Here is a 20,147-nt window from a genome sequence, read left to right on the forward strand (position 1 = left end):
TGGCCCCTCATGAACCACAGCGCTCAGGATTTGCCTCCTTGGGTATGGCCTCCCCTCCCCTGAAATGAGCTGGGACTTTATAACCCATAGAATGAGGCAGAAATGTGCTAGCTTGGGGCGTGAGCTATCGGAGGGCCTGGCAGCTTCTCACTTTTGCACTTTTGGAAGCCCACTTTTGGAGGCAGCCACATAAGAAATCTGGCAGGACTTCCCTGGTGGTGCAGTGGATAAGAATCTGCCTGCCAATGCAGGGGACACGGGTTCGATCCCTGGTCCGGGAAGATCACATATGCTGTGGGGCAACTAACTAAGCCTGTGTGCCCCAACTACTGAGCCCGCATGCTGCAGCTACTAAAGCCCGTGTGCCTAGAGCCTGTGCTCTGCAACAAGAGAAGCCAACGCAATGAGGAGTTGATGCATCTAAATGGAGAGCAGCCCCTGCTCTTCACATCTAGAGAAAGCCCAAGAGTAGTGATGAAGACCCACTGCAAGGAGGAAGAAAAAATTAAAGAAAGAAATTTGGCTACAGTGTTGGAGAGGAAGAGGGTTTGGAACTCCATGAAGGGAGAGGCCCAGCCTTCCAGCCTGCCCCTACCAGGGTGACAGACGGGTGAGTGACATGTCCTGGACATTCCAGCCTAATTGAGCTTCTGGCCAACATCCCAGGAGCAGAACTGCTGAGCTGAGCCCGTCAACCTACGGAAGAGTGAACAGTGAAAAGATAGTTGTTGCTTAAAGCCACTAAATTTTAGGGTGATTTGTTGCACATAGAGATAACTGGGACATCAATCTTGGGGGCAGAAACTCTCTTCCCCCAGAATTCATAAAGAGAGGCCAGTATTAGTTTGGAAGAACTGTCATGTTAATTTGCCTGGACTTTGCCCCTGGTTCCCAGAAGGTGTCATGTAAGTCTTTGGAATTTCCAGCGACAGAGTTTCTGAATGCAAGTCCAACGCACAGTGAGGTCAAATAACACCAAGACGTCGGGGTTTGAAACAGAGAAATGTTTATTACAGGGCCGCTCAAGGAGATGTGGCTCGTGCCTTAAAAATCCCAAACTTGAAAGCTTTCAGCAGAGCCCTTTTACCGGCAAGGTGAGGGAGAGGCATGTTGTTGTAAGCTTCCTGGTGTCAGATCCTTTGTGCTTGAAGTTAGGTCAAAGGTCAGGTAATGATGTTCCTGTAAATCTCCTAACACGTTACTCTCTGAAAAAAGGGCAAGGTCCCAAGGCACAACTTTCACCCTCTGAATCCGGGTCCTGGCTAGGGGTGGGGGGGGTCCCTGCAGGGTCATTACCCCGCCGGGGAGCGTTTATCCAGCACAGCACCCAGTCTGGGTCCTCCCACAGTGCCCAGGTCTGGCTGAAGAGGCCAATCTAAGCTGGCGGTACCCTCCAGGCCAGGCCCCCAGGCCCTGCCCAGCTGCCATGTCTGAGGGGCTGGGTGCCCAGGATTTAACAGGCCCTCAGACTTCAGGCTGCCCAAAGAGGGGCCGGGTCCCGCAGACTGTGACCCACGCTGGCTGCCTCTGCCGTTAGGCCATGGTGGCAGGGACAGAAGCGGCTCGCCGCTGCCTCAAGGCCTGGGCCCTGCCAGGGTGGCCTTGGTGAGGACCCTGGCGTCCCGTTGGACACAGCCCCAGCCTGTTCCCTGGGCCTCTTAGCTCCCCCACCAGCCCGAGGCTGGAGAGTCTGGAGGGCCCCTGGGAGAAGGTTGTGATCCACCTCTTCCCTCAGCCTCCACAGGAGAACCACCAACCGCAGGATCACTGGCCAGAGGAGGCCTCTAACCTCCCAGCTCGCAAGCTGAATGGTGATAACGGTTGCCTGGTAACGGTAGTCTGTGCCTGCAAGCAGCAGCCCCTGTTATAATAGGAGTGTCTTTGTTACTCAGGTGGGGAGAGGTTTGGGCCACCCCGGAGTTTTAGGGAGTTTGAACCTTGCAATTTAAGTCTGAGCCTGGTGACCCAGACGGTAAAGAATCTGCCTACAATACAGGAGACCTGGGTTCAATCCCTGGGTCAGGAAGATCCCCTGGAGAAGAGAATGGCTACCCATTCCAGTTTTCTTGCCTAGAGAATTCCATGGACAGAGGAGCCTGGGGGCTACAGTCCATGGAGATGCAAAAAGTCGGAAGTGACTGAGTGACTAACGTGTTCAGGGCTCGGTGAGCTTCCCTGGTTGGTAAATAGGCTGCATGTTTTCAGGCTTCCCTCATATCTTAGTTGGTAAAGAATCCGCCTGCAATTCAGTTTTCAATTAGCAGTACTCGCGCCTCGGATAAACCTCACTGGCTATGATACAGCCACTGGGCAAAGCTAAGAATCCGCCTGCAATTCAGGAGACCCCGGTTTGATTTCTGGGTCAGGAAGATCCCCTGGAGAAGGGAGAGGCTACCCACTTCAGTATTCTTGGGCTTCCCTTGTGGCTTAGCTGGTAAAGATTCCACCTGCAATGTGGGAGACCTGGGTTCGATCCCTGGGTTGGGAAGATCCCCTGGAGAAAGGAAAGGCTACCTATTCCAGTTTTCTGGCCTGGAGAATTCCATGGACTGTATAGTCCATGGGCTCACAAAGAGTCGGACACGACGAAGCGACTTTTGCTTTCATTGCATGTTTTCATACATGGATGTGTTGGCAGGATGATGTGTCCCTGAGGATGGCAATAATGTCACATTTGGGAAACCCTCCCAGATCTGGTCCCACTTGTCTCTTCCTCTGAGCTGGGGTTATGATTTGTATCTTTAGCTATCATGAAACTGTAATCATAACTATGGTGCTTTCTTGAGTTCTGTGAGTCATCTTAGCACATTATCGAAACTGCATGGGGAGTGAGAATCCTTGAACTTGAAGCCAGCCGGTCAGAAGTGGGCGAGGCCGGGACCGCTGAACTTACAGCAGGTGTCTGTAACTGAGCGCTGTGTCCCTGACCTGGGGAGCTGGTGTGAAGTCACTACATGGTGACACTGCCGCTTAAATTGTCCGGGCAAAAGCAAAGGCTCCTTAAAGTACTTTGGGAGACAAAGAGAGGACTTGATTTTGCTCCTGAGATGAAAGGGGAAGAGGGGAGAGGGGGAAAAGGGTTGAGGTACAGAGACGTTGAAAGGAGCCAGCCAGGTGGGGAGGACTGTCCTCCATGGGGTGACCCCAGCCCTGTGACCATTCCCCCCACCCCCCTATCTTCAGTCAAGGCTACCAAAGTGAAAGGGTATGTTGTGAGAGTGGATTTGATTGGAAATGTTAGGTAGTTAGAATAGGGAAAAGGAGTCCAGAACGGTGGTGGCTAAAAGACCTGGAAGGGAAAAGCCCGCGAAAATAGAACAAAGGAAGGTCCGAGGACTGGAGTGAGAACCTCAGGTAAAACAACACTTTAATCCTGCTATTATCTAAATAAATAGAGCTGTAACACGGAGCTATAACACTGATTTATTTAAGAGCTACAACACAGTCTGTCCTCTGAGAGCTGTGACCCGCCCAAGGGGCTTTAATGTCCGTCACTCCAAATTTTTGTTGTGATGAGACAAAGAACCGAGGAGCATACACTCGCGTGACAGAAAGATATGAAGGAACTGGTAGGGAAGGGGAAATTTCCCCCTGCATCCGTCCTGAGGCCTCCTGGCTGGACTAATAGTGAAATTAACACAAGACAGATTAACAGGAGAAAAAGAAACAAAATTTAGTTTCTGTGCATGCAGGTCTCATAGAAATGGAATCTAAGAAGTGGCCAGGGGAATTCCCTGGTAGTCTGTGGTTAGGACTTGGCGCTTTCACTGCTGAGCCCTGTACGGGGAACTGTTCCCCAGTTTGGAGAACTAAGATCCTGCCAACCGCTTGGCAGGGCCAAAAAAAAGGGGGTGGATTGTACCTCCTAGGATCATCGAAGAATGCAAGAATTGCAAGAACGCAATCATGGTGGTAGATAGAAATATAATACCCTCATAGATTATGAAAATGCCTTTGAGAGCGTCCCTGGTGGTGTAGTGGTAAAGAATTTGCCTGCCAATGCAGGAGACATGGGTTAGATCCCTGATACAGGAAAATCCCAAAATCCCGTATGCTGAGGGGTAACTAACCCCCTGAGCCACAACTACTGAGCCCAAGCTCTAGGGCCTGGGGGCTGCAACAAGAGAAGCCTCCACAATGAGAAGCCTGAGCACCACAACTGGAGAGTAGCCCCCACTCTCTGCAACTAGCGAAAAGCCTGCATGGCCGTGAAGACTGGGCACAGTCAAAACAAAAAAGCTTCTGACAAAATTTGGGATGTTTCACTATCATTCATATTATTTTACACTAGAAAGTACTAGCCAAGGAACTAACAAAGAGAAAGAAGTCAGAGGTATGAAGATTATAAAAGGGCCATACTGTCACTATTTGCATATGACATGTTCCCCGATCCAGGAGATTCAAATGAAAAACTACGGTAAAACAGAGAATTCAGGATGTTAACAGGCTATCAAATAAATATGCAGCAATGAATTATTTTCAAATATACGGGGGCAAGCTTTTAGGAAGTATAACACAGGGACTTCCCTGGTACTCCAGTGGCTAAGACTTTGAGTTCCCAATGCAAGAGGCCTGGGTTCGAGCCCTGATCAGAGAACTAGATCCCACATGCTACAACTAAGAGCCCGCATGCCACAGCTAAAGATGCTGCCTGCTGCAAATAAGACCCGGCACAGCCAAATAAATAAATATTTAAAAAGGAAGGAAATATAACACAGATAATCCTCATTTACTACAGAAAAACCATAAAAGATAAAATACCGACAAATAAATGATTAGATCCATGAAAGACCTACTTTAGGAACTTTCATTTAAGGACAAACATTAATACTCTTCTGGAGGATACAAAGGAAATTTTTATTTTTTATTTTTTATTTTTTGTCACTCAGTCATGTCCAACTCTTTGCGACCCCATGGACTGTAGCCTACCAGGCTCCTCCCTCCATGGGATTCTCCAAGCAAGAATAATGGAGTGGGTTGCCATTTCCTTCTCCAGGGGATCTTCCCGACTCAGGGATCGAACCCGAGTCTCCTGCACTGCAGGCAGACGCTTTAACCTCTGAGCCACCAGGGAAGCCCCCTCAAAGGAAATGTTTAATGGAAAAACAGGACTTACTTTCCTGGTGGCGCCCTGGGTAAAAATCTGCCAGCCAATGCAAGAGACATGATGGGGCGAATTCCACATGGAGCAGAGCAACTAGGCCCGTGAGCCACAACTACTGAGCTTGTGCGCCTGGATTCTGTACTCCACAACAAGAGGAGCCACCGCAATGAGAAGCCTGCGCACCGCACCGAAGCGGGGTGACCCCCGCTCACTGTAACTAGAGAAAAGCCTTCCCAAAGCCACGAAGACCCACCGCAGCCAAAAATAAATAAGTAAATAAAGTTCAATTTTTAAAAAATGGAAAAACGAATCATTTGGGTGCGTTAGAAATAGCAGTTATTCCAGATTTATTAAATATTAAATGTAATGTGATTCTGATAAAGAACTTTGTTCGAAATAAGGTAAGCTGACTTTGAGGTTGATATAGTAATAAACAGAAACAAAAAGAGCCAGAACACTCTGAAAATGGAGTATAAAGAGATGGGCTTCCTTGGTGGTTCAGCAGCAAAGTATCTGCCTGCCAATGCAGGAGATGCAGGAGACGCGGGTTTGATCTTTGGATTGGGAAGATCCCCTGGAGAAGGAAATGGCAACCCACTTCAGTATTCTTGCCTGGGAAACTTCATGGACAGAGAAACCTGGTGGGCTACAAACCCTGGGGTTGCAGAGAATGGGACACAATTTAGTGACAAAGACCATTGCCATTACATGTAAAATTAATTAGAAAATTTAAGCTACAGTTTAGTATATGATGAAGAAGCATCTTTAAACAAAGTTAGGAGGGAAAAGCTGGGCTGGTTAGTAACTGGTGTTGGGGCAGCCAGGTAGCCATCTAAAAAAGAAAATTAGATCGTTACTTTATACTGTATGTACATCAGGATAAATTCCATATGGTTCAAAGATTCACATATGAATAATGAAACCATACACATACATACATACCAAGAAAACCTTGAGATTCAAAATCTTGCAGGTTTCTCTCTCTCTCTCTTTTATGGCCATGCCTGGAAGCTTGCAGAATCTTCGTTTCCCCACCAGGGATCAAACCCATGCCCCAGTACTGGACTGGTAAGAAATTCCCCAAATCTGGCAGGTTTAAAAGAAAAGAGGAAACAAAAGCAAAAATCTCCATGCCAAAAGGCTTTCAGGAAAATGAAAGACAAATGACAAAACAGGAAAAAATATCCATAACTCACATTATAATCTATTATCATATCTCATCTCACTATGGCATTAGTAGTTACCACAGTCCATAAAGAAAGGACAAAATGATTCAGGAGGGAAAGAGAGAAAAGATATGAACAGGGGCTTCCCTGGTGGCTCAGTAGTAAATAATCTAGCTGCCAATACAGGAAACACGGGCTCAATCCCTGATCTGGGAAGATCCCAGAGGTCTTGAAGCAACTAAGCCTGTGCGCCTCAACTATTCAGCCTGTGCTCTAGAGCCCGGGAACACCCTACATGCCACAACTACTGAAGCCCGCAAGCCCTAGAGCCCAAGCTCCTCGACAAGAGAAGCCACCACAATGAGAAGACACTCACTGCCAACAGAGAGTAGCCCCTGCTGTCTGCAACTAGAGAAGGCCCACACAGCAAACAAAGACCCAGTACAGCCAAAAATAAAGTAATAAATAAAATTACATACATACAAAAGAGATGAACAGGTAGTTAATGGAAAAGGGAATACATGTGAGTCAAACGAAGAGATATTTAACTTCACTCATAATGAGAGAAAAGAAAATTAAAACTCTTATGCCATTTCCCACCTTTCTAGATTGGCAAAATTCAGACATTTGATAACACTGTTGGTGAGGCTATAGGGGAAATGCCGACCACCAGCAATTGCTGGTGGGAGCGCAAAGTGGTACAACAAGGATGGAAGGCAACATAGCAATATCTATAAACTTTCAAATGGGTGCATTCAGCTCAGAATTCTCACTTCTGGAAATCCTACAAACTTATGTACTACAGAGAGCTTCCCAGGTGGCCCTAGTGGTGAAGAACCCGCCTGCCAATGCAGGAGATGTAAGAGATCCTGGTTTGACGCAGGTTCAATCCCTGGGTCGGGAAGATCTTCTGGAGGAGGGCATGGCAACCCACTCCAGTATTCTTGCCTGAGAATCCCATGGACAGAGGAGCCTGGCAGGCTACAGTTCATAGGGTTGCACAGAGTTGGACATGATTGAAGCGACTTAGCATGCACGCACATACTACAAATATTCTATATAATAAAGAATCTAAGATGTGCCATTATTTTTATGAAAATGCTGTATTCACCATCAAATGTAAGATAGACCTCAATATCAGAGATGTCAGTATATGAAAACTGTATTTAGAATTAGAGTAATACTATATTTGTGCCCATGCTTTGAGATATGCAGGTAAGATTATTATAGCTTTTTATTTTTTGGCCAATAGAAAATGATGGGAAAAGACCTAAATGCCCACCAGTATGTTCCTGGTTATGTAAATTACAACATAATCACAGAATGGAATGAAACGCACCTCCTCCGGTTCTTACTGAAAATGCAATGCATAAATCAATAAATATAATTTGCCAACTTCGGTAATGAAGAAAGCAAAACCAAAAAACCACCCAGCTTTGCATTTACTTGTGTATATATAGGGAAACTGGAAAGACAGAAGTACTGTGGTTACAGATGGGAATTGTACTAAGCACTGGGTGGAGGGGGGGCAGAGATAGAAGAATTTTCATTGTGCATTTTATATATGGGGGACTTGTAAATATTTACCAAAAAGGTACTAAAAAAGGAAAAAATCCAGAAATTTCAGATATTCTTGAATACACAATTTATCGTATAATATATAGGGCATTGACTTTGCTTGTCCTTTGTAATGCCTCATAAAGCACAAAACCAATCTTACACTAAAAACTTCTGTTGAAACTGACATGAAGAAAACTCAAGAAGAATCATCAGAACTGACAATTTCCAGTTCTCTCCATGGCCTTCCAGTCCTACAGGAATTCCTGTTCCCATCACTGCTATTTGATGATTTCTTGCATCACCATGGGCTCTATTGGCAGTTTTTCTTCATCAAGTCTCAATTTTAGAAAACCATTCTTCACTTCAGTGAAGCAACTTGAAAAGCCATTTCCACAATGCTGGGAAAAGAATCTGGGTCAATCACAAACTCAAAGGACGTCAGAAGAGTCATAAGGCTTTGACCTTTTTTCCATTTCTTCTGAGTTTTTCTTGATAAGCTTCCTTTTTTCCCCCAACTGTGCTTTGCCTTATTCTCACATACTTTGACTTTGTAAAATCAAGTTACAGGAGTGGTATATAATACTGTCTTGAAGGCAGAGGTTCTGAAAGTAGTTGCATCATTAAACTATTCTCTACTGATATACTTATCACAACCAAGTTCTTCTATCAGAGGATTGATAATTTCAGATGCAGTCAGAGTTATACTAAATGTTAAAATATCAAAATCCATCCTCTGAGGATTCCGCTGATACTCGGCGTCAAACGCCGCTTCTCTGGCTCTGCAGGCTTCCACAAATCTCCTGCGGCGTCCTTCAAGCTCCTGGATTCGGCCAGGAGCAATCGGGTAGTGTTCCAGATAGTGGCGGAGGAACTGCTGGTAATTAATTCCTAAAACGCCAAGTGGGTGACGGAGGCGGAGATATGGCAACGCAGCAAGGCCTGGGCCGTTCCCGGGCCTGGACCGGGGTCTGCCCTCGGGACCCTCTTCCTCCGCTGGCTCCGCCAACAATCGGGCGACCTCTGCCATCCGGGCTTCCCTGGCCGCTGCCCCCAGGCCTTCTCTGGACGCCGCCATCGGACCTTCCCTGGCCTCCGGCACCGGACCTTCCCCGGGTGAAGCCATTGGACCTTCTCCGGCCGCCGCCATCGGGCTCTCCCCGGCCTCCACAGGCTGCGCGGGGGCCGGCTCCGGCCTCCTGCCGCCTACCTCCGCCTGCCGGACGTCGCCGTTGTCATTTACTGCGCCCGCCGGTGGGACACCTTTGTCCGCGGGCAGCTCGGACATCCCGGGTTGCGGGGTCAGCTCGGCCGCTCCCACAAATACTGGGATAACGGCACAGCGCGGTCAGCGATGTGCACGTACGTGCACGTAACTGCGCGTGCGTGAGCGCTGTGCACACTGCTCCACGCTGTGTGTGCAAACTCAGGTGCACGAGCGTAGGGTGTGCGGCTGAAATTGAGCACTGCGCATGCGTCCTGCCCGCGCGCCTGCAATCTTCCAGGTGCCACCTAGCGGAGACACACCTGAAGTCTTCCCGGGAACGTCTGAGGGCGGTGTTAAGCCGCTTCAGTCTTGTGTCCCACGCTTTCCGACCCTACGGACTGTAGCCCGCCAGGCTCCTCTGTGCATGGGATTCTTCGGGCACGGATACTGAAGTGGTTTGCCATTCTCTCCTCCAGTGGACCACCTTTTGTCAGAACTCTTCACTATGACCTGTCTTGGGTGGCCCTGCACGGCATGGCTCATAGCTTCATTGAGTTTGGCACGTCTTTTCACCACAAGACTGTGATCCATGAAGGTGTGCGCCACCAGGAAAGTCCTCTAAACTTTTTTTTTTTTTACAACATACCATGCAGAAAAAAATATACAAAATATAAATATACAACCGAATGACATCGCAGAGTGAACGTCCGTATGACCACCACTCGGGTCAAGGAATTATTTCTAGTATCCTGGAATCCTTCCTCCCTTCTTATCACTTTCTACCTGGGGGTAACTACTATACTGATGGTATAGTAGTGGTAATGGTGATCATTTTCTTGCTTTTCTTTTTGTTTTACTACCTAGGGGTGCATTCCTTAATTTTGCTTGTTTTGTTTTTTTTTAAGTTTATGTACTCTTGTGTCTGGTTTCTTTCACACATTATTTTTACGATTCACCTATGTTTTTCATTGTAATTATAAATGGATCATTTTCTTGATAGTTACATGTTCATTACCATTATTTTTATGTCTCATAATATTGCAACATGCATCTTAAGTACTGACTCTCCAGTTATTTTTTCTTTATTCTAATTAACATGAGAAATATAAAGAAATTCCCCCTTTAATGTTGTTCTCAATGTTATGCCCGATGTCCGAATCCCCGAGCGGGAATAGAGAAGGCCTCCAAGACAATGCAACTCGCAGGAAGGGAAGTTTATTACTGACTCGAGCCAGGACTCTCTGCCACAACCAACGCAGTGTTGTTATTTGGGGGCTCTCGGGGATTCGGACATCGGGCATAACACTCAATAACCCCCGTTGTGATGCCATGATTCACAGGCATCAGCAAATATAGTGACTCACTGTTTTCTGCCCTGTCAGGAGCAGTTATTTTGAGGCATTAGGTCTCATCTGCAGATCATAAAGTTGAATTTTTATTTTCCTAAGCACTACATGGATAAAACAACATCCAGCCTGCGTTGCTTCAAACACAGCTTCCCCCCAGCCTCTCTGCAGTCTCTTAAGTGTGCGTGGCTCCTTTAAGGTGCCCAGGCTAGTTTGTAGACCTAAGGTTCATTGCTGCCACCCTCAGGCTGCCTGGAAAATCACAAATATTTAATAAAAGAATTTCCAGACTTAGATGGGATAGGAATAGCTCTAAACAAAATCATGGTTTACTCGGGTCTTCCCTGATGGTACAGCGGATAAGAATCCGCCTGCCAATGCAGAGGACACGGGTGCGATCCCTGGTCCTGGAAGATCCCTCATGCCACAGAGCAACTAAACCTGAGAGCCACAACTGCTGAAGCCCGTGAGCCTAAAGCCTGTGCTCCGCAACTAGAGAAGCCACTGCCGTGAGAAGCCTGTGCACTACAGTAAAGAGTAATACCTGATCGCTGCAACTACAGAAAGCCCGTGCATAGCAACAAAGGCCTGGGGCAGGCAAATAGATAAGTAAAATTATGATGTTTCGGGAATTCCTTGGTAGTTCAGTGGTTAGGACTCTGATCTCCCTGCCGAGGGTATAGGTGTGTGATGTGGCCCCCAAAAATCTAAAACATCCCCCCCAATTTTGGTGTATTGAACAAAAATGCTCATGTGGGGGAGATGAAAGCAAATGTTTGAGATAGATTCCAGGTTAGCTATTGCTCCCAATATTTTTCCTGTGTAGTGGCTGCAGGATCCTTGTCTCTGACTCATTACCAGTGTTTCAGAGTCATTTGAGGACAATTTCAGTCATGCTGCAGACTAAACAATCAAGGGAGCTGATACCAGGGGCTCCACACTGATATATTCTTTACAGGAAAAATAAGAGCAATTATAAGGAAAGAGACAGGATCTGCTTTTCCCAAAGGCTGCAAAGTCTGTGATAAATAGCACTGGTGGGAAATTTGTCCTTCCTCTGACCACAGATATCCTTTAAAGGATAAATACCCATGTTAACCTCGAAATTAAACCTGTACTTTTATGGATATGGGATGAAACCACAACTCAGAATGTGCACTTGGCTTAAATAATTGGGGGAATCATAACGTCCTTCTTGCATCTGTTTTTCCCCCAAAGACTATTTTTTTTAAATTACAATTTTATTTATTTGTGGCTGCGCTGGGTCTTCATTGCTGTGTGTGGGTTTTCTCTAGTTGCAATGTGCAGGTTTTTCATTGAGGTGGCTTCTCTTGTTGCGGAGCACAGGCTCTACGTGCATGGACTTCAGTAGCTGGAGTACTTGGGCTTAGTCTCTCCAGGGCATATGGAATCTTCCTGGACCAGGAATCGAACCTGTGTCCTCTGCCTTGACAGAAACAAAGAAGAAAAATGTAGCTCAGTTGTGTCTCTTTGTGACCCCATGAGCTATACAGTCCATGGAATTCTCCAGGCCAGAATACTGGAGTGGGTAGCCTTTCCCTTCTCCAGGGGATCTTCCCCACCCAGGGATCGAACCCAGGTCTGCTGCAGTGGCAGGCAGACTCTTATCAACTGGACCTCCAAGGAAGTCCCATTCTTGCATCCTTATTACCCATGATTATCCTAGGCTTTACATCTGCTCACTAGATGGGCCTGAACTGACTTAATGGGAGATATGACCCACCTAGACAGCATATTAAAAAGCAGAGACATTACTTTGACAACAAAGTTCCATCTAGTCAAAGCTATGGTTTTTCCAGTAGTCATGTATGGATGTGAGAGTTGACTATAAAGAAAGCTGAATGCCGCAGAATTGATGCTTTTGAACTGTGGTGTTGGAGAAGACTCTTGAGAGTTTCTTAAACAGCAAGGAGATCCAACCAGTCCATCCTAAAGGAAATCAGTCCTCAATATTCACTGGAAGGACTGATGTTGAAGCTGAAACTCCAATACTTTGGCCACCTGATGTGAAGAACTGATTCATTGGAAAAGACCCTGATGCTGGGAAAGATTGAAGGCAGGAGGAGAAGGGGATGACAGAGGATGAGATGGTTGGATGGCATCACCGACTCAATGGACATGAGTTTGAGTAAACTCCGGGAGTTGGTGATGGACAGGAAGAGCTGGTGTGCTGCAGTCCATGGGGTCGCAGAGAGGAACATGACTGAGCGATTGAACTGAACTGAGCGACTGGTAGATATAGGTGCCTCTTTCTCTAAAGGGCTTTTCCATATTTGCCTCTCTCTCCTGAGCTACTTAATGCTGCCGTGAGACCTAAGCATGATGTTACAAGCCTTGTCTCTTTTCCCAAGATTGTCACTGTGCTAGATTAATTGTAAAAGTAGCCCACATTCTCCATCCTCTCTGTTTCCTACACCCTTCGTGATAAGACTTTGCAGTTCTTCTCATCAGAATGTGGATTGTTTTCCTCTATCCCTTGAATCTGAGCTGGCCTTGTGACTTGCTTTGACCAGTAGGATGAGGCAGAAATGATGGTGTGTCAGTCTGGAGACTGAGCTTCAAGAAGCATTTCTTTCTTCCATTCTCTCTTGGACTCCTGTCTCAACCATGAGAACAACCCTGGACCAGCTTGCTGGATGGTGGAAGACAATTTGGGGCTGAGGAAAGTGGTCTCAGACAAGGCATATAGACCAGTCAGTCCTTGGATTTTTTTTTTTTTTTTTTCGGTCCTGGGAATTCTGTCTGTTTAGTGCTTAGGACTCTGGGCTTACACTGTTGGGGCCTGGATTCAATCACTGGTCAGGGCAGACCCCCCCAAAAAAATCAGTCCCCAGCTGAGCTAGACTTAGGCTTAGGCTCATGGGTTAAATAAATGCTTGTTATTTTGTGTTGTTATGATGAATGTGAATTGCCATGCAACATTATTACAACGACAGATAACTGTTCCAGAAATTGGTATCAGGAGTTAGGTAATGTCCTAAGAAAAGGCTAAAATACAGACGGAAAGCTGTGAGGAAATTGTTAGTGGAGCAGAAAAAATGATGATGCATGTTACATTGTAGTGAAATAATTGGCCAGCTGTTGCCTGTGATTACCCAGAAATAGAAACAGAAATAGAAAATGGAAAGTATTTGGCTAAGGCAATACTGACACATAACGCTGGTTACTCACAGCTGAGTATCATAAGGGTTAGCAAGAAAGGGCTGAGCTATAGAAGGAATTGACTGATTTCCCAGAATTTAGAGGAACTACAGAAGGCCTATGACTTGCTAGGTTGGGAAGGAAAGGCTTTGCTCGCATCCAGTCTCTCCAGTCACAAAAGGCGGTCAAAGTGAAAAAGCCTGTGAGTACTGATCAAATTAAAGGTGTGGCTTTATGACCCTTTATTAAGAGCTCAAAAATATGAGGCAGTGCCTCCCAATGAGACAAAAGGATTTCTAGAAAGTTTATGGGCATGGTCCTGTGGAAAAATGATCTTCATACAGGAAGAAGTCTAGAGAGCAAGGTGCCCCCAACTTTTTGAGATGAAGTGACATGTAATATTGTTTAAGTTTTGGGCCTCCAGGTGGCTCAGATGGTAAAGAATCTGTCTGCAATTCAGGAGACCTGGGTTCGATTCTTGGGTGGAGAAGATTCTCTGGAGAAGGGAATGGCTAACCGACTCCAGTATTCTTGCCTGGAAAATTTTCATGAACAGAGGAGCCTGGAGGACTACAGTCTGTGGGGTCGCAAGGAGTCGGACATGACTGACTGACCAATTCTCCCCACTTCCCCCACTTCCCAGTCCCTAACAACCACCAATCTACTCTCTGCTTCTGTGACTATGGATTTTTTAGTTTCCACATATAAGTGATAACATACAGTATTTGTCTTTCTCTGTCTGACTTATCTCACTTAGCATAATGCCCTCTAGGTACATCCAGGCTGTCACAAATGGCATGATTTTCTTTTTTCCCACAGTGGAACAATTTGTTGTCATTCAGTCATTGAGTTTTGCTCGACTCTTTGCAACCTCATGGACTGTGGCACGCCAGGCTTCCCTCTCCTTTACTATCTCCTGGAGTTTGCTCAGATTCATGTCCAATGAGTCAGTGATGCTATCTAATCATCTCATCCTCTCCCACTCTCTTCTCCTTTTGCCTTCAATCTTTCCCAGCATCAGGGTCTTTTCCAATAAGTCGGCTCTAGCATCAGGTGGCCAATGTATTGGACCTTCAGCTTCAGCATCAGTCCTTTCAATGAATATTCAGGGTTGATTTCCTTTAGGATTGACTGGTTTGATCTTGCTATCCAAGAGACTCTCAAGAGTCTTCTCTAGCACCACAATTCCAAAGCATTAATTCTTTGGTGGTCAGCCTTCTTTATGATCCAACTCTCAAATCCGTACATGACTACTGGAAAAACCATAGTATACAGACCTTTTGCCGGCAAAGTGATAGCTCTCCTTTTTAATACACTGTCTAGGTTTGTCATAGCTTTCCTCCTGAGGAACTAGCGTCTTTTAATTTCATTGCTGCAGTCACTGTCCACGAAAAGAAAATCTGCCACTGCTTCCATTTTTTCCCTATTTGCCTTGAAGTGATGGGACCTGATGCCATGATCTTAGTTTTTTGAATGTTAAGTTTTAAGCCAGCTTTTTCACTCTCCTCTTTCACCCTCTTCAAGAGGCTCTTCAGTTCCTCTTCATTTTCTGCTGTTAGAGTGGTATCATCTGCATATCTGAGGTTGTTGATATTTCTCCTAGCAATCTTGATTCCAGCCTGGCATTTTGCATGACGTACTCTGCATACCTGGGGTTCCTATATGGCACTAGTGGTAAAGAACCCATCTGCCAATGGAGGAGATGCAAGAGATGCAGATTTGATTCCTAGGTTGAGAAGATCCCTGGGGAAAGGCATGGCAACCCACTCCAGTATTCTTGCCTGGAGAATCCCATGGACAGAGGAGCCCTGCAGGCTGCAGTCCATAGGGTCGCACAGAGTTGAACAGGACTGAAGTGACTTAGCATGCACGCACTCTGCGTGTAAGTTAAAGAAACAGGGTGACAGTATACAGGCTGTCGTACTCCTTTCCCAATTCTGAACCAGTAAGTTGTTCCATGTAAGGTTCTAACTCTTGCTTCTTGACTGGCATACAGGTTTCTCAGGAGACAGGTAAGGTGGCCTGGTATTCCTTTCTCTGTAAGAATTTTCCACAGTTTGTTGTGATTCACAGTCAAAGGCTTCAGCATGGTCAATGAAGCAGAAGTAGGTGTTTTTCTGGAATTCCCTTGTTTTCTGTATAATACAATGAATGTTGGCAATTTGACCTGTGGTTCCTCTGTCTTTTTTAAACCTAGCTTGTACATCTGGAAGTTCTCGGTTCACATACTGCTGAAGCCTAGCTTGAAGGATTTTGAGCACAACCTTACTGCATGTGAAGTGAGAACAGTTGTACAGTAGTTTGAACATTCTTTGGCATTGCCCTACTTTGGGATTGGAATGAAAACTGACCTTTTCCAGTTCTGTGGCCATTGCCGAGTTTTCCAAATTTGCTGACCTATTGTGTGCAGCACTTTATCAGTATCATCTTTTAGGATTTTAAATAGTTCAGCTGGAATTCTATTACCTCCACTAGCCTTGTTTGTAGTAATGCTTCCTAAGGCCCACTTGACTTCAGATTCCAGAATGTCAAACTCCAGGTGAGTGACCACACCGTCGTGGTTATCTGGGTCATTAAGACATTTTTTCGTTATAGTTCTTCTGGTGTATTCTTGCCACCTCTTTTTAGTCTTCTGCATCTGTTAGGTCCTTACCGTTTCTGTCCTTTATCATGCCCATTCTTGCATGAAATGTTCCCTTGATAGTGCCAATTTTCTTGACGAGATCTCTAGTCTTTCCCATCCTACTATTTTCCTCTTTCTTTCTCTCTATCTCTCTATATGTATATATATATATATATAAAACATATATATAGAATATATGTATATATATATGGTTTCTGCCTATCTATCTATCTCATTCTCTTTATCCATTTACCCATAGATAGAAATGTAGGTTTTTTCCATATCTTGGCTATTGTGAATAATGATGTAATGAGCATTGGTGGGTACAGACACCCCTTTGAGATTTTTATTTCATTTCTTTTGGATGTATACACAGAAGTGGGATTGCTGGATCATAGAGTAGACCTATTTTTATTTTATTATTTTTTTTAAGAACCTTTCATACTGCTTTCCATTGTGACCATACCAATTTACATTCTCACCAAGAGTGAACAAGGGTTCCTTTTTCTCCACATCCTTGCCAACACTTGCTATTTCTTGTCTTCTTGATCACAGCCATTCTAACAGTGTGAGGAGATACCTCACTGTGGTTTTGCTTTGCATTTCCCCAGTGATAAGTGATGCTGAGCATCTTTTCATGTACTTCTCGGCCATTTGTATTTCTTCTTTAGAAAAATGTTCATCCAAGTGCTCTGCTCATTTAAAAATCAGATTTGTTGTCTTCTTTTGCAATTGAGTTATATGAGTCCCTTATATATTTTGGATGTTAACCCCTTATCAGATAGATGGTTCACAATCCATTCCATGGATTGCCTTTTCATTTTGTTGAGCATTACTTTTCCTCTGTGGGAGCTACTTATTTATTTAAAATTTTAATTTTTATACAATTTTAAAGCTTATTTCTCATTTACAGTTATTACAAAATATTGACTATATCCCCCATGTGGTACAGCACATCCTTGAGCTTATCTTATTCCTAATGGTTTGTATCCCCCACTCTTCCTCCACGCCCCCACTGGTAATCACTTGCTTGTTCTCTGTGTCTGTGAGTCTATACAGAAGCTTTCTAGTTTTATGTAATCCCACTTACTCATATTTTTTTGCTTTTGGTATCATATCAAAATTATTGCCAAGATCTATGTCAAGGTGCTGTTTCCCTATGCTTCCTTCTAGGAGTTCTGTGGTTTCATGTTTTATGTTTAAGTCTTTAATCCATCGCAAATTAATTTTTAAAATTTTATTTATTTATTTGACTGTGCTGGGTCTTAGTTGTGGCATGCAGAATCTTCATTGGGGCATGTGGCCTCTTTAGTAGCGGGATGCAGACTCTCAGTTGTGACACGTGGGATATTTCACTGCAGCATGTGAACCCTTAGTTGTGGCATGTGGGATCTAGTTCCCTGACCAGGGATCGAACCCAGGCCCCCTGCATTGGGAGTTCACAGTCTTAGCCATTGGACCACCAGGGACCCCCCCCATTGCAAGTTAATTTTTGTGAATGGTATAAAATTGGGGTCTATTTTCATCTTCTGTCTATTTTAGCACCCCACACAGTGTTTTTTTTTATTTTATTTTTTATGTAGTGGGCACTCAAAAAATATATGTTGAATCAGAGTGAAGTTAAGCTCCCTCTTCCCCACCACTGACTTTCACATACCAAGGTGTCCAATAATCCTGAAGCTCCGTTGAAGCCTCCCAAATCCCCGAAACTAAATGAATGATATGGAACTCACAAAAATTCATTCAATAGGTTTAAAATATCTTATCCAACGGGTGTGCAAAGAAAATAACTATCTTGCTTGACTTTTATCTGGATCATTTTTGGTTTCCTTTCATCTGTATCTTATAAAAGCTCTGAAGCTACCAAAGAAAATAACCCACACCATTCATCTACTGCCTGGGACACAATATTTCTGCAGGACATGTGACGGCCCAATAACTAGGACAGCTGTTCTCAGGACCTAGAGAGACTCGCTTGTTCTGAGTTTCACAAATTCGTCTCTTCGTATTTGTGACTTGCTATTGCCAACAATGGAATTAGGATATTGATCTGTCATGCACGTGTGTGTGCTAAGTTGCTTCAGTTGTGTCCGACTCTGTGTGACCCTATGAACTGTAGCCTGACCCCCTCCCGAGGCTCTTCTGTCCATGGGATTCTTGAGGCAGGAATACTGGAGTGGGTTGCCATGCCCTCCTCCAGGGGATCTTCCCAACCCAGGGATCGAACCCATGTCTCTTAGGTCTCCTGCACTGGCAGGCGGGTTCTTTACCACTAGTGCTGCCTGGGAAGCCCTTGAGCCCAATAATGAATTCTTTCTAATTATATCAAAATTACTTTCTTTTACCTTCAAAAGAGTGACATTATACTGGAAATACTGATACAAAACTGCAGTGACAAACATCTTCCATAACCTACTGCGGTTTTCTTCTAAATGCAGAAATTTCTGTTTCATTTCCTTGTCTTGTTTCCATAGCTGCTGTTGTTATCAGAGAAAGAATATAGACACAGTAAAGGCCCATCATTTATAAAGAACTTCCATCTTACCCAGTCTTTTTTAATAAAAAATAAGTTTATTTGTTTTAGTTTTGGCAGTGCTAGGTCTTCGTTGCTGCGTGGGCTTCTCTCTAGTTGTGGTGCTCGGGCTCCTCGTTGCCACGGCTTCTCTTGTTTCCGAGCACGGGCTCCAGGCTCTAGGGCTTCAGTAGTTGTGGCTCCCAGGCCTTAGGGCTTCAATAGTTGCAGTGCTCCAGCTTAGATTTGCTCCACACCATGTGGGATCTTTCCTGACCAGGGATCAAACCTGTGTCTCCTACATTGGAGACACAACTACGGAACCCATGTTCTTTACCACCGAGCTACCAGGGAAGCCCTTATCCAGTACTTGAGCATGAGACTTATTTGCTTTTATAGGGGCTCAGTGACTAAGTCAGTACATTGAGTATTAACAGTGCAGTGGCCAGAAAGCATCACAGAGCTTGCTCTCTGATACCACGTGGTTGATTTTTTTTCCGTATGGCTAAGCTGTGGCTCATAGGAACTTAGTTCCCCAAACCTGAGTACTTGGCAATAAAAGCTCAGAGTCCTAACCATGGACTGCCAGGGCAGTCTCCTCACCTAATTGATGTGAGCCGGGATGGGTAATTGTATTCATATCCCTCGGTGGCCATAACAGATGAGCACAAACTGGATGGTTTAACACAACAGCAGTGTATCCGCTCATAGTTCTGGAGGCCAGGAGTCTGAAATCAAGGTGTTTAGCAGTGCTGCACCCGCTCTGGAGACCTCAGGGGAGAAGGCAGTGTCTTATCTCTTCCAGTTTCTGGGGGTTGTTGACCTTCCTTGCCTTGTGGCTCTATCACTTCCATCTCTCTGCATGGTCACATTGCTTCCTTCTCTCTCTCTTTTTAAAAATGATGTGGAACACGGGTTCTAGGGCTCAGGCTTCAGTAGTTGCGGCACACGGGCTCCTTTGCTCCATGGCGGGTGCGATCTTCTGGGACCAGGGATCGAACCCGTGTCTCCTGCACTGACAGCCGCAGTCTTTACCACTGAGTCACCGGGGAAGCCCACAAGTTATTTGCTAACCAAATCCTTGTGATAGGCTCAGTCATACTGTCTGATAGCTAATCCGATGAATAGTGACACAGTCAAGATTCCCATGATGTTATTAATTCAGTTATATTATCTTCATCCCTTTTTCTTCCCAACCCACCCACAATAGAGGCCAGTTTACTAACTTGGTAAGCAGTTTCTGTTGCAATCCTACTTGAGCACTGATAATGGTGTCTGGTATAGAGGAAATGCTTAATTCTCATTTACTGACTGACATAATAAGTTCTTTCTTTCCACAGAAAAATTTTTCCAGCATAGCATGACAATGTCGTTCTTCACCCCAATTCTAAACATATTATTGAGGTCACACTGAGCTTCTGACCAATCAATAATCATTTATTAGATTGATGACCTGACTCTTGTTCAAAG

At 45.0% G+C, this 20,147-nt stretch overlaps 1 protein-coding gene and 1 pseudogene across 1 annotated transcript; both read right to left on the reverse strand.

Annotated features, from left to right (window-relative positions):
• Positions 1-2,240: 2,240 nt before the first annotated feature.
• Positions 2,241-2,318, reverse strand: LOC136161973 (U4 spliceosomal RNA; annotated as a pseudogene).
• A 5,582-nt stretch (positions 2,319-7,900) lies between these two features.
• On the reverse strand, positions 7,901-9,233 carry LOC136158773 (EP300-interacting inhibitor of differentiation 2). The gene has a single exon (XM_065920588.1). The coding sequence runs from the start codon at positions 9,113-9,115 to the stop codon at positions 8,456-8,458; it is 660 nt and encodes a 219-aa protein (XP_065776660.1). The 5' UTR covers positions 9,116-9,233; the 3' UTR covers positions 7,901-8,455.
• Positions 9,234-20,147: the final 10,914 nt, after the last annotated feature.

This window comes from Muntiacus reevesi, chromosome 2 (genome assembly GCF_963930625.1).
Source record: "Muntiacus reevesi chromosome 2, mMunRee1.1, whole genome shotgun sequence".
Classification (NCBI taxonomy): Eukaryota; Metazoa; Chordata; class Mammalia; order Artiodactyla; family Cervidae; genus Muntiacus; species Muntiacus reevesi.

Bases quoted from the DNA above. Each gene is read 5' to 3' on its own strand.
- LOC136158773 (XM_065920588.1), bottom strand. From the start codon at position 9,115: ATGTCCGAGCTGCCCGCGGACAAAGGTGTCCCACCGGCGGGCGCAGTA.